Here is a 14550-nt window from a genome sequence, read left to right as displayed (position 1 = left end):
CCCTTTTATCATGCTGCTCTAAAGGTTTTTAGCGCGGACCAGTGTAATAAGTGCTACAACGCACATAGGAATTCTATGAGAGTTGGAGCATTTACCAGGCTGACTCGCATGGAAACCCTCTAGCGCAGCTTGATAAAAGGGACCCTAAATGTTTTTCCACTGTAACGGCAAGAAAGCCTCTTTGTGCATCATTTCCACAGCTGCTGCAGAGATTCATTACTCGGTGAGACGTCTGTGGCTGTATAGAAGAAGATTGCTTTTATAGACTTTTTGGCTTTATCACCTTCATTGGTTGATTATTGGGCTCCTGATGAAGGCTACTGTGCCAAGACAGCCATACCTCCTCACCACTATACATAATAAGATGTTTTAGAAGGAAAGCTTTGATTTTGGAAAATATTGGATCATCAGCTTTATATATTTGGTCATTTTCACTGTGTTTTTCCATCACTAAGTGTTAGGCATTCTAGCACTGGGTTATGCTTATATTCTAGAGCAGGGGTGCCCACACTTTTTGGGCTTGCGAGCTACTTTTTAAATGACCAAGTCACAATGATCTACCAACAATAAAATTTTAAAAAAACACAATGCACACTGTACGCATAGAAAATGTTAATCATCATTCCTATTCCAGGGTTTTCAAAGAGGTCAAAGCAGATGACTCTATGCACTGTCACCTCAGTAACAACCATACAAAAGTAGACAAATACCCACCCCCTCCCTTTTTACTAAACCACGTTAGCAGTTTTTAGTGCAGGGAGCTGCGCTGAATGCCCAGCGCTGCTCTCGACACTCCTAGGCTCCCTGCGCTAAAAACCTCTATTGTGGTTTAGTAAAAGGGGACCATAGTGTAAAATATAGACAGCAGATATAAATTCAGACACATTTTGATCACAAAATTTAAAATAAAATCATTTTCCCTACCTTGTCTGGTGATTTCATGAGTCTCTGGTTGCACTTTCTTCTTCTGACTGTGCATACAATCTTTCTTCCCTTCTTTTAGCCTGTATGCTTCTTCTCCTCCAGACCTCATTTCTTCCCCCCAACTTTTCCTTCCTCTTCCCTGCCCTTTCTTTCTCTCTGCCTCCCTTTCATTTTTTTCTGTTTCTCTTCTTTCCTTCTGTCTCCCTGCCTGCCCTTTTTCTTTCTTTCTCCCTGCCCTCCCCCAAGCCACTGCCACTGCCATTGCCATCGGGGACCAGGACCCAAACGCCACCAATAACAGGCCCCAAGCTCTCCCTGCTTCGGCCAACCAGCATTCCTCTCCCTGACGTCAATTCTGCCATCGGGAAGAGGAAGGCTGATCAGCCCAAGATCGCGATCGACCTATTAGGGGAAATGCTGCCGGGTCCTGCCTTCGCGGAAACAGAAAGTAAGCAGGACCCGGCAGGAAGAAGAACAAATGCTTGTCTCCCGCATTAGCCCGTAGCGAACGCTTGCTTCAGGGCTCTCAACATGTGCGCGCCGGCTTCCCTTCTCCCCTCCCCCCCCCGGACATAACTTCCGGTTTCGGAGGGAAGAGAAGAGAAGCCGGCACGCACATGTTGAGAGCCCTGAAGCAAGCGTTCGCTACGGGCTAATGCGGGAGACAAGCATTTGTTCTTCTTCCTGCCGGGTCCTGCCTACTTTCTGTTTCCGCGAAGGCAGGACCCGGTTTTTTGTTCAGCAGCGGCAGATGACAGCTGGGCGGATCGCCCAGCTAAAAGGCCCCAGGGAGAAAGAAAACTGGAGAGGAAGGCTGATCGGCCCGTAGATCAGGACGGCAACACGAGTCTATCACAGAGCCCGGGATAGGCTCCGCGATCGACTCGCGTTGCCTTCCTGAGCTATTGGTCGATCGCGATCGACGCGTTGGGCACCCCTGTTCTAGAGTATAATAGAACCTGGATGCCTGAGTTTTTAAAAAAATAGAATAGGATCTTATCACATGGCTTCAGGTTACCTAAATGGAGGTACCCAGTTAAAGTATTACCTCCTTGGTTTTGGTCTGCCTTAATCCTGCAAAACATTGGCATATTTTTCCATTTAAGATGTATATATTTTGGTTTTATAAAATTGGAATTAAGACATGTATACAATATACACATTTAAATGTCGGTTTATGCACATCTGAAACAGAAATAGTACTTCTAGTATATATTATTTCTTGCTTTACAAAGAATGATCACCAAAGCAAGCGAGAATTTCAATTGCCAGGAAACCTCGGTTGTGTCAAATCATAAAACAAAGGGCAATACTTACGTTAAATTTCAAACAATTCATAGCCCATAATGTGACTCTTTGTTCAGGGTTATCTCCCAGAACATCAAGTGGTATGTTGTCTGAAAGAACAAGAAATCCATGATTCTCCTGGGAATGGCTACATCCCAGAACTCCTAAAAACCTGCCTGGATTGCGGCCCTCGTTGCCCACCCCTAGATGGACCTAGGACTGACCCAGTTTGGCTGTCCATACGTTTCTGCTCATTTCTGCCATGCAACAACATAGGATATGTCATCACAATCTTTCCACATCATTGTAAACAAATGCCCATCCATAAGCAATAATGGGAAAAAACTTACCAGTAGCATTATTTACGGCATTGCTCAGGCGGTCAGCTATTTGTTGATTTATTTTACATATCTATAAAATAAAGCACAGAAACAGAGCACTAGTGACAGGAAAATAATATACATGAAGGTCATTGAGATCAGAATTGAGGCGTTCAGGATGGGATGTGTTCAGTTCTCCCTCTGTTTTACAAATGTCTGCCACAGAACCTTTTATCAATGTATCTAAGGATATGAAGGAGAAGGTGTGTATTTGCTGACATGCACATGTGTAAAATAGCATGAACTCGGAGGGAGAGATAGTTACAGGCAGGACTGGGAGGGGAGGGAGAGCATAGCCATTGGGAGAGGGGCTAGGGGAGCTTGTCCCCCTTCTTTGTGTTCAAGTATTTTCCAAAGCTTCAGAGGGTGATGCTGGATGGGGTGGGGGAAGAGACAGAGATGAGGTGTTGTTGGATTGGGGGAAATTGAGAGAGCGAGCCAGGGAGGGAGGGAGGGAGGGAGACAGAGACTGAGAGCTTTTACAATAAATGTTACAAACAGGAAACAATGCACTTTGAAGATCAATTTTCACAGTCAAAAACCTGTTTTCTGACTCTCCTAACATGGTCTAATTCAATGACACGTAAGTTTTCAGTTTCTTTGTATGTTTTCCCTGTAAATATACCCGTTTTGATATAAGAAGCATTCTGAATATGTTAGTGAATAAATCGAACACATTTGGCTTGTTCAAATCTTCTTTTTTTTTATATAATCTTTATTCGTTTTACAACTTACAATAAGTGTGACAGTAAATTAAAACATTTTAACATTAAATATCACTTAATATTCAGCAATAATACAAATCTTATAACTTATCTCCTTTCCTCCCCACCCTCCCATATCAAATATAACACATAAGTATCATATGATTAAATTTTCCCCCCTTATCAATCTTACATTATTATATAATAAGCTAAAAATTACCCCCCCCCCTTCCCCAGTATTGAACTTATAATTTTAAGGGAAAACATTTTGTTAACGGCTCCCACACATCTTGAAACTTCCTTAAATACCCCTGCTGTGTAGCTATTACTTTTTCCATTTTATATATATGGCACAACGAATTCCACCAAAAATAATAATTCATTCTATTCCAGTTCTTCCAATTACCTGTAATTTGTTGTATGGCAACCCCTGTCATAAGCAAAAGCTTGTTGTTATTTGAAGATATCTAACTTTTTGCCCTCATTGACATGCCAAATAATATAGTATCATAGGTCAATGCCACCGGGTTTTCTAATAAACTATTAATTTGGCTCCAAATTGATTTCCAAAAAGCCATAATAAATGGACAATAATCTAAAGTCCCTGCTTCAAGATGACAATGCCAACATCTATTAGACTTAGAGCTATCTAACTTTTGTAACCGAAGAGGGGTCCATAATGCTCTATGTAAAAAAAAAAGCAAGTTTGTCTCATAGATGCAGACACTGTACATCTCAACCTCCAAGTCCAAATTCGTGTCCATTGAGACGCAGAAATTTGATGCCTAATCTCAATGCTCCAAATGTCCCTAAGGCCAGTTTTTGGTTTCTTTTTTATACATCCAGCTATCAATTTATACCATTGTGCGGCCTGGTGTCCCAGGAAGTCCACCTGAAAGCATAAGAACTCCAAACTATATTGATTATTAAGATTTTTCCATTCAGGGAACCCCACCTGAATGGCCTGCTTCAGTTGCATCCATCTAAAACTTTGTGATTTATTGAGGCCATATTTATGTTGCAACTGTGAAAAATCAAGCATCTTAACATTAGAAATAACATCATCTAATACACGAATACCTACTATCATCCAATACTTTCAGATGACCTTAAATCCGCCAATTTGAATCTTGGAGTTCAGTCATATCGTTTGATTTGTTGATTTGTGAATTGGAATAGGTGTTAAATTACTTACATATCTTAATGTTTTCCAAGTATCTAATAATATTCTATTTTCTTTATATAATCTAGGCATTTTGATACTAAGAACATGGCATAATCGCAGAGGAAACATTAGGCGCCATTCCAACCATAACCAATCTGGGATATTTTTGATGGGCTCTAGGAGGACCCAGTACATACACTGGCACATAATATAGGATTGATGATACCTATAAAAATTGGGAAAATCTACCCCTCCCTCTGCAATTGGCTTTTGTAGAGATATTAAAGCAACTCTAGGAGTTTTACCCAGCCAAATAAATTTTGTAAGAACACTATTTAGTTTTTTTTATAAAAGGACCCTTGGAAAAAAATGGCAACATAAAACCACAGGCAAAATCATCATTTTAATAGTTTGAACTCTCCTCCACCAGGAAAGATGTAAAGGATTTCATTGCTCACACATTTCTGTTACCTTCTGTAATAAAGTTTTTTCATTCTTTTTCATTGTGTCTTCCAATGTATTTTTTATCCAAATACCTAAATATTTTATTCCATCCTCCTGTCATAGAAAGGGGAATGAATCAAACAGACCTTTTGTAATAAAGTTTTTTCATTCTTTTTCATTGTGTCTTCCAATGTATTTTTTATCCAAATACCTAAATATTTTATTCCATCCTCCTGTCATAGAAAGGGGAATGAATCACAGACCTTTTGTACAATTTACATTGAATGGAAGAACTTCTGATTTACTCCAATTTATCTTGTACCCTGAAAATTTTCCAAATTTCTTTATCAATTCTAGTAAGTTTGGAATGGTTGTTTCCGGATTTCTCAAATGAAGCAGTATATCATCTGCATAAGCAGAAACCTTATATTCCTGATCTGAATAAGGAATTCTCTGTATCTCCTCAAGAAGGACATGGCAGTACTTGAGAGAGTCCAAAGGAGAGCAACGAAACTGGTAAGAGGGCTGGAACACTGCCCATACGCTGAGAGGTTGGATAGGCTGGGGCTCTTCTCTCTGGAAAAAAGGAGGCTCAGGGGAGATATGATAGAGACCTTCAAAATCATGAGGGGCATAGAGAGGATGGATAGGGACAGATTCTTCAGGCTGAAGGGGACAACAGGTACGAGGGGGCATTCGGAGAAACTGAAGGGAGATAGGTTCAAAACAAATGCAAGGAAGTTTTTTTTCACGCAAAGGGTCGTGGACACTTGGAATGCGCTACCGGAGGAAGTGATCAGGCAGAGTACGGTACAGGGATTCAAACAGGGATTGGACGAATTCCTGAGGGATAAAGGGATCGTGGGATACTGAGGGAGGAGCTGGGATGTAACACAAGTATAGAAAGCTAACCAGGTAATAAGTATAGAAACCCAATCAGGTCGTGCATGTGCAAGACCGGAGGGTTAGGACTTCGATGGGAAGATAGGACTTCAATGAGAAACCAAGGTGGCAAGGGAGCCCCTTCTGGTGATTCAGACAGGTCGTGACCTGTTTGGGCCGCCGCGGGAGCGGACTGCCGGGCAGGATGGACCTATGGTCTGACCCGGCGGAGGCACTGCTTATGTTCTTATGTTCCTTCGCTTGCTGAATAGCTAATAACAAGGGTTCTAATACGATATCAAAAAGCAAAGGAGACAAGGGACAACCTTGTCTAAACCCCCCTCTGCAGGCTAAAACGCTCTGAGAAATTATTATTCATATACAATCTAGCAACAGGGGAGCTATACAATGTTTGAATCATTTGTATAAATCCTGAACCTATACCAAACCATTCCAATGCTTGATACATGAAGGTCCACTCAATTCGATCAAAGGCTTTCTCTGCATCCAGGGATACAGAAAAAGTCAGATCATTCATGCCTTTTGATAAATTTAACATATGTAAAGCCAACCTGGTGTTATTAGAAGAATGTGTCTGAGCAACAAACCCTGTTTGGTGCATATCAATAATAAAGGGGAGAGCCTTAGCCAAGCGTAAAGCCAGTGTCTTAGCTAAAAGTTTTCCATCTACATCAGGGGTGTCAAAGTCCCTCCTCGAGGGCCGTAATCCAGTCGGGTTTTCAGGATTTCCCCAATGAATATGCATTGAAAGCAGTGCATGCACATAGATCTCATGCATATTCATTGGGGAAATCCTGAAAACCCGACTGGATTCCGGCCCTCGAGGACCGACTTTGACACCTGTGATCTACATTGATTAAAGAAATAGGCCTGTAGTTTGAAACCAATGTGGGATTTTTATTTGGCTTCGGCAAAACAATAGTTAATGATTCTGCCATAGTACCTGTAATACAAACTTTAGTTAGTTGAACCTGATATAAATGATTTATAAAACTCTACCGTGAAACCATCTTCACCAGGAGCGGATCCAGCTCTAAGGGATTTCAACGCTGTTTGCAATTCTTTTAGTGATATTGGCTTTTCTAAACTTTCTTTTATATGCTCAGGAATTTTTGGTCCCTTAATTAAGTTTAAAAATTCTAGTCCATCCTTTTCTTTATCTGCATAAGGCTCAGAAGAATATAGAACTTTATAAAAATTTAAAAAATGTTTTAAAATATGTTCATTTTGAGAATAAGTATCACCTTTCTCGTCTTTAATTGCAATTATTTTTGTCTTCTTTTTTTTTTTTTTGCTTTAAAATAATTCGCCAATAATCTTCCCACCTTATTTGAGTTTCCATAATACAAAGCTTGTTGAGAAAATAAATCTTTCCTTATCAATTTAGAAGAAATCTCATTATATTTACCTTTAGCTTTTAAAAAAGCCTGTAATGTAGAGTATTCCCATTTATCAATCAATTTTGACTCCAAACACTTAATTTCTTGTTCTAAACTGGAAAATTGCCTTTTAACTTGTTTCCTAATATATGCCGAAAATGAAATAATTTGACCTCTCATGGTTGCCTTAAAAGCATCCCATAAAGTTTCCAAGGAGATATCTTCCATATTATTAATTTGAAAATAGCATTTATTTTAGACTGAACTTCTTTAATGAAAGTTGGTTTCTCAAGCAGTGTATTATCAAATCTCCTTACAGATCTATTATTATCTTGGTCAACTATTTAAAATTTAATCCACATCTCCCCAAGATCAAACAAAATAATTGGATCTATATAGGACACTATTCAGTTGCTAAGTGCCTGACCTTGTTCAAAGTTTCTTATTTGACACTATCCAGTTGCTAAGTGCCTGTCCTTGTCCACAGCTTCTTACAGGACATCATCCAGTTGCTAAGTGCTTTCAATGTTAAGGGACGAGCGCAATATTTAAGCCCTCTCCTTTATCTCTATACTAGTTCCATCAAGGTATGCTAAGTCTGTCTAGTCCTCTCTCTACCTAGTTGTCTAGATCAGTGGTTCCCAACCCTGTCCTGGAGGAACACCAGGCCAATTGGGTTTTCAGGCTAGCCCTAATGAATATGCATGAAGCAAATTTGCATGCCTATCACTTCCATCATATGCAAATCTCTCTCATGCATATTCATTAGGGCTAGCCTGAAAACCCGATTGGCCTGGTGTTCCTCCAGGACAGGGTTGGGAATCACTGGTCTAGATCCTCTTCTTGCTTAGATACCAAGTGACCTAGCTTTTAAAAAATCTTTAAATCTGCTTATTAGAAGCCATTGTTAGAGGATTTTATAGTGAAATAGAGGAAGAATTATAACACTGGAAACCAGTAGTAATGCTCAGAGGGAGCTTAACATCTAACCACCCATCCACCACGCCTCCAAGTTCCGGAATCTGTTCATCTCTTCTTTATTCTTCCTTAAACATGAATCCGCTTGAGAACCTGGAAAATGCAAAAATCTGGACTGTTCCAATCCCCAAGCAGTCTGGAATTTTGGACTTGGACTGTATTATTATTACTATGCATCTTTCCCTTCAGTGCCGTGGAGTTAACATGATTAATATAATGTTCCTGAACTTTTCTGATATAGATTTCTTTGGTTCATGGGTTGAAAATTCATAGATTGCCATAGATAGGGGGAGTCGGAGAGCTCTAAAGATGGCAAACTATGGAGGATAGTAATTAGCCAAAGCTCAGACTTTTCTTAGCATGCAAAACCCATTAGAACAAGGGTGTCAAAGTCCCTCCTCGAGGGCCGCAATCTAGTTGGGTTTTCAGGATTTCCCCAATGAATATGCGTGAGATCTATTTGCATGCACTGCTTTCATTGTATGCTAATAGATCTCATACATATTCGTTTGGGAAATCCTGAAAACCCGACTGGATTGCGGCCCTTGAGGAGGGACTTTGACATCCCTGCATTAGAGGAAGTCAACGCAAGGTCAAAATAGTATAGTTTCAACAGAAATATATTGTTTGTATACTTACATTATTTTTTTTGGTTATTGTATGGTCTTTTCCCATTATCTTATCTTCTAATATCTTGCCATAGTCACTAGGATATTTAAAATGACTTAAGTTAGCATCTATTCAACTTTATTTTCTTTTTAACACAGTAGTCTGCTGTGATCAATTAGCAAAGCCAAACAAAGCCAAAGAATTGGTAGGAGCAGTAGGCAGAGGGAGCGTCTGGAGAACATGGTACCACCATGCTGCACTTGGATTGGAAGAGGAAGGGATCCATCCTCTACAGCTGACTCCACGCACCCAGGGCCTGATTCTATAAATGGCGTCTAACTTGTAACCACCCCTCCACACAGGATCAGGGGAGATAAGGGATACGAGGTGTGGATTGAAACCAGGGAGGCATTTGGGAGACTGGAGAGAAGGACTGGGAGGAAAGAAGGAGGGGCATGCGGGGGAGACTGGGTTCAGGAAGGCTTTGGGATCAGAGGATTAGATCAGAGAACTGAGAGGGTGGGATCAGTAAAGTGGGGACTTGGGAGGGGGAATGGATCGAGGTGCATATGGAAGAGATTGGTAGTTTGGGGATCAGGGGAGATTGGGGAATCAGATTGAGCTGGAGGGGAAATCAGAACCAGGGAGAACTTGGGAAGAGTGGAATGGGGAACTGGAGAAAAAGAAAAAAGGACATGGGGGAGTTTGGATTTGGGGGTGGCTTGACGATCAGAATGAGAGGATTAAGGAGAATAGGGGGATCAGAGTAGGGGGTGGGACCAATGTACCCTTTAAGCTGTGTGGCTGTGCAGCCGCACATCTTTTAACAGTCATTCAGCTGGTGGGGTTCGGGACCAACACCTCCTTTACCACTCTTCCACCTTCTGATGCTGGTCTACTGATAAGGTCTAGCTATGTTATTGTGATATATGAAATTCTGAATACACACCCAGCCGTAACAATTGATAAAGATGATTTATCGAGGTTACATTTTAACATGCCAAACTTAAAGGTGCCGTTCTCATTGTTCCTTTCCAGTTTCAGCTTGGAGCTGAATTGTGTTTTTGTTGAGATCTTAACTTTTGCATCTTGGTTGTCTTTAACGAGCAACCTAAAAACAGAAATTTGAAAAATGAGGTTAATATCTCTCCTGCCCTCTGCTACCTGATAAAGATCACCAAAGAGACTGCATTACATTGCTCTGAAGTGGCCCTCATTGTCTTTCTGCTCCTCTACCCAGGCTGAGGACAGAAAGGGGAAGGAATCACATGCTTGAAGGAGAATGCCCCCGCCCCCAATTAAGTTTAAAGGTAGGCTGGGGAGATGTATGTCATATTTGGTAGCTCTCCTTTGACTCATCAGAATCCAAAGTGGCCCTAGCTTAAAAAATGAACAAAGCCCACTCTTCTGCTGCATGTACAAGGGGCCGCTGAAAAGTGTAGAATAACTTGTAAATTTCATGGCTCCACATCATTCTCTTCTTGGGTGGGCTGAGAACTTTTCAGCGGCCCCTCATAGTGTGATGTCATAATGCCTCATCGGTGATGTCACAGTGGCTTGGTTTCCTTATACTTGTGCCCATTTACTAGATGCATTTGCCTCATTGAAACAAAAAGTGTCAAGAAAAGTGTGAAATAACTTGTTTCAGCGGCCCCTTATACCAAGCGAGCGGTGTGGCTGCAAAGAACACCGAAGGGAAGGGTATAAAAATTGCTCCCAGTCTATCATATCATCTTAACACAATTTAAAGGGCTCTAACACAGCCTGATTTCTCTTACCATGGTGATAATTTAGATTGCTGCAGGTTATGGAGTAATAAGATGGAAAACACGCAAATGCAGGTGCAGACAGCAAGCCAGGTTAAAGGCAGGAAATCAAGGTAAAATAACCGCAAGGCTGTATCCTTCAACCGGCATTAAATTTCTGGTCTAGCTTTAGCCACCTTTGACATAGACGGTGTGGCAGGGAAAAGCTGCCACACTCTAAGACACATAGATTGTGCAGAACCAGCAGAACAGCCCCTGTGCACACAGAAGTAGTTCCTGGATAATCCTGGAACTAGTATTTATTTGCTTTTACACAGCCACATTGAAGAACAACTAACAGAGACAGGTTTTATACCCACTTCTAATTGAAGTTACTTATCTGTAACGGGGGTTCTCCGTGGACCTAAATTGAAGTTTTTTTTTTAGACCCATGAAGCTGTTTAACTGAGGTCTTTTTTTTCTCCATTATTTTTATTGATCTTCCTCTATGTTTAATTTGAGTGTTTTTTTGTTGTTTTTTTTTAAACTAATTGCGGATGTATTCAGGATTGCCTGATTGAGGTGTCTAGCATAAATATTGCTCTTTGGTAATTGAAATCACCCATTGTTATACTGTTGCCCATTTCTCCAGCTTTCCTAATCTCTGAAAACATTTCCTCATCTGTCTGCTCATTTTGTCCTGGGGGACGGTATATTCCTTCCCTTCACACATGGAATTTCTATCCATAAGGATTCCACACTGCTATCTATGTCATGAAGAAAGTTTATTTGATTTGATTCAATTCCCTCCCCCCCCAATTTGATCTACTCTATCCTTGCGAAATAATTTGTACCCAGGTCACACAGTGTCCTTCACCTTGTAACCAGGTAACACGGATTCCTTCACCTTGCCACCAAACAGAGTTCCCGTAGTCTCTCGAGAGACTACGGGAACTCCCCACAGCCATTTCTTAATGGCTATCTGCACGGGGCAGGAGCGTAGGAAGATCGCTCCTGCCCCAAAAACCAGCTAGACCACCGGGTAAGGCCGGGATGCCAGGGGAAGGCGGAAGGGAGGCGGGGGTGGGTCAGAGCTGGATATTTGCGGGGTTTTTTGCCATTCGCGGTCCGGCTCTGCCCCTATCCCCCGCGAATAACGAGGAAGAAGTGTACTGGCAGAAACTGGCTATGTCCTGCAGAATGTTAGCGGTCAGCCAACTTAGCACTGTTTAGCAGACAAAGAGCCGTATTTGGCTAGCACTGAACAGTTGATTCTTCTCCTTCCTCTTTCTCCTCATCCATCATCTTCATTAACAGGCTCCCCTTAGATCAGGGGTGTCAAAGTCCCTCCTCAAGGGCCGCAATCCAGTCGGGTTTTCAGGATTTCCTCAATGAATATTCAAGAGATCTATTAGCATACAATGAAAGCAGCGCATGCAAATAGATCTCATGCATATTCATTGAGGAAATCCTGAACACCCGACTAGATTGGGGCCCTCGAGGAGGGACTTTGACACACCTGCCTTAGATGGAAACATCCCCCACCCATGCTATCAGGTGATGATAAGAAAAATACAAATATAAACTTACCGTGGGCTGCCTGAGAGGGTTAGAATGCTGTCTAATTGCAGAATTAGATTGATTATAGGTACAATGGAAAAGACCTCTTCAAAGTGTTTCCGATCAGTTAACCTGGAAAACGAAAGCAGAAGTCCTAATGTTGATTCTCTCAAAGCCTGAAGCTCATTCTAACATGAAGTAGAAGAACAAGATGAATTAGGCTAACAGTTTGCAGGGTTTTATGCTATAAAAAAAGATTACGTGTAGGAACCGTTTAGGAACTTCTGATGGCATGAATCTTTTTCCATGTTATGTCTCAGGACTATTCCTAATACCCATAAGAATAAGAAGAGCCGATGGCCCATTTAGCCCAGTATCCCATTTTCACTGAGGCCAGTCCAAATCACGAGTACCTGGCAAAAACCCAAATAGAAGCAGCATTCCATTCTATCGATCCAGGGCAAGCAATGGCTTCCTCCATGTCTGCTCCAACAGTAGACTAGACTTTTCCTCCAGGAACTTGTCCAAATCTTTTTTTTAAACCAGCTACGCTATCTGCTCTTACCACATTCTCTGGCAACGCATTCCAGAGCTTAACTATTCTCTGAGTGAAAAAATATTTCCTCCTATTGGTTTTAAAGCTATTTCCCCTCTAACTTCAATGAGTGTCCCCCCTAGTCTTTGTCATTTTTGATAAAGTGAAAAATCGATCCACTTGTACCCGTTCTACTCCACTCAGGATTTTGTAGACTTCAATCGTATCTCCCCTCAGCCATCTCTTTTCCAAGCTGAAGAGCCCTAACCTCTTTAGTCTTTCCTCATACGAGAGGAGTTCCATCCCCTGTATGAACTTGGCCACTCTTCTTTGAACCTTTTCTAGTGTCGCTATATCTTTTTTGAGATAAGGAGACCAGAACTGAATGCAATACTCATGAGTTATACCATTGAGTATAGCAAGGCATTATAACATCTGTACTCTTGTTTAGTATCCCTTTTCTAATAATTCCTAACATCTTGCTTGCTTTCTTGGTCGCCGGCGCACATTGGGTGGTAGGTTTCAGCTTATTGTCCACGATGACACCCACACTGACAACCTCCTGCCAAACATTTTGCTCTCTAATTTCAACCTTAAGATGTCTTCCCTTCCCCAATAGAAAGAGTTCAGGAACAAAGGGGTTCTGGAGAAGGAATGTTCTTACAGTTGATTCATGTCCTTCCTTCTTCTCCTCATCCATCTTCTTTTTCTTCATTAACAGGCTCCCCTTAGATGGAAACAACCCCTCCCCCCCATGCTACCAGGTGATGATAACAAAATACAAATATAAACTTACCATATATCATTTATGATGGTTGAGTTTGGTTTAAAATATATGGTGGATATAGCTAGAAAGCTTAAGGTTGCTTTCAAGACTTTTACCTTCTCAATTCTGAGCCTGGAAAACAGAAGCAGAAGTCCTGATGTTATAAAACAGTGTGTATCCCTGTTGTATGAACCACTTGATTTCTCTCACAGCCTGAAGTTCATTCTAAGATGACGTACAAGAACCTGAATTAGGCCAACAGTTTGCAGGATTTTATGCTATAAAAAAAGATTAAGGGCTCCTTTTACTAAGGTGCGCTAGCGTTTTTAGCGAGCTCTAAACAAAAAAATACTAACGTAAGCTCTAGGGAGGCGTTAGCGTTTGGGCATTGTAGCACACACAAAAACCACTAACGCACCTTAGTAAAAGGAGCCCTAAGTGCAGGAACCATTTAGGAACGTCTGACGACATGAAACTTCCATGTTATGCCTCAGAACTATTCCTAATACCCATAAGAATAATAGCAGCCTTACTGGGTCAGACCAATGGTCCATCCAGCCCAGTATCCCGTCTTCACTGAGGCCAATCCAAGTCACGAGTACCTAGTAAAAACCCAAATAGTAGCAGCATTCCATGTTACCGATCCAGGGCAAGCAATGGCTTCCTCCATGTCTGTCTCAACAGCAGACTGTGGACTTTTCCTCCAGGAACTTGTCCAAACCTTTTTTTAAAACCAGCTATATTAACTGCTCTTAACTACTCTCAGAGCTTAACTACTCTCAGTGAAAAAAATATTTCTTTCTATTGGTTTTAAAAGTATTACTCTGCAACTTCATCGAGTGTCCTGTAGTCTTTTTAAATCTTGATGCAGTAAAAAAAAAAAATCAATCCACTTGTACCTATTCTACACCACTCAGGATTTTGTAGACTTCAATCATATCTCCCCTCATCCGTTTCTTTTCCAAGCTGAAGAGCCTTAACCTCTTTAGCCTTTCCTCATACGAGAGGAGTTCCATCTCCTTTATCATCTTGGTGGCTCTTCTTTGAACCTTTTCTCGTGTGGCTCTATCTTTTTTGAGAGAAGGAGACCAGAACTGAATACAAAACTCAAGGTGAGGTCTCACCATCGAGTAATACTGAGGCATTATAACATTCTTGGTCTTGTTTACCA

The 14550-nt window shown here is 41.2% G+C and overlaps 1 protein-coding gene across 5 annotated transcripts in view; it reads right to left on the bottom strand.

Moving 5' to 3' along the window:
• Window positions 1–14550, bottom strand: part of LOC117345640 — a 31298-nt gene that overhangs the window by 1681 nt on the left and 15067 nt on the right. For 3 of the 5 annotated variants that reach the window (XM_033914572.1, XM_033914573.1, XM_033914574.1), the window contains 6 exons: window positions 13410–13511; window positions 12109–12210; window positions 9723–9884; window positions 8804–8870; window positions 2562–2622; window positions 2242–2321 (listed from right to left, as the gene is read on the bottom strand). In XM_033914572.1, the coding sequence (XP_033770463.1) occupies window positions 2242–2321; window positions 2562–2622; window positions 8804–8870; window positions 9723–9884; window positions 12109–12210; window positions 13410–13511 (574 nt within the window). The remainder of the gene's footprint in view (window positions 1–2241; window positions 2322–2561; window positions 2623–8803; window positions 8871–9722; window positions 9885–12108; window positions 12211–13409; window positions 13512–14550) is intronic. The other 2 variants (XM_033914576.1, XM_033914575.1) reach the window with 2 other exon arrangements.

The sequence above is a fragment of the Geotrypetes seraphini genome, chromosome 11, assembly GCF_902459505.1.
Source record: "Geotrypetes seraphini chromosome 11, aGeoSer1.1, whole genome shotgun sequence".
NCBI classification, from domain to species: Eukaryota; Metazoa; Chordata; class Amphibia; order Gymnophiona; family Dermophiidae; genus Geotrypetes; species Geotrypetes seraphini.
This window is presented reverse-complemented; position numbering and strand designations above follow the sequence as displayed.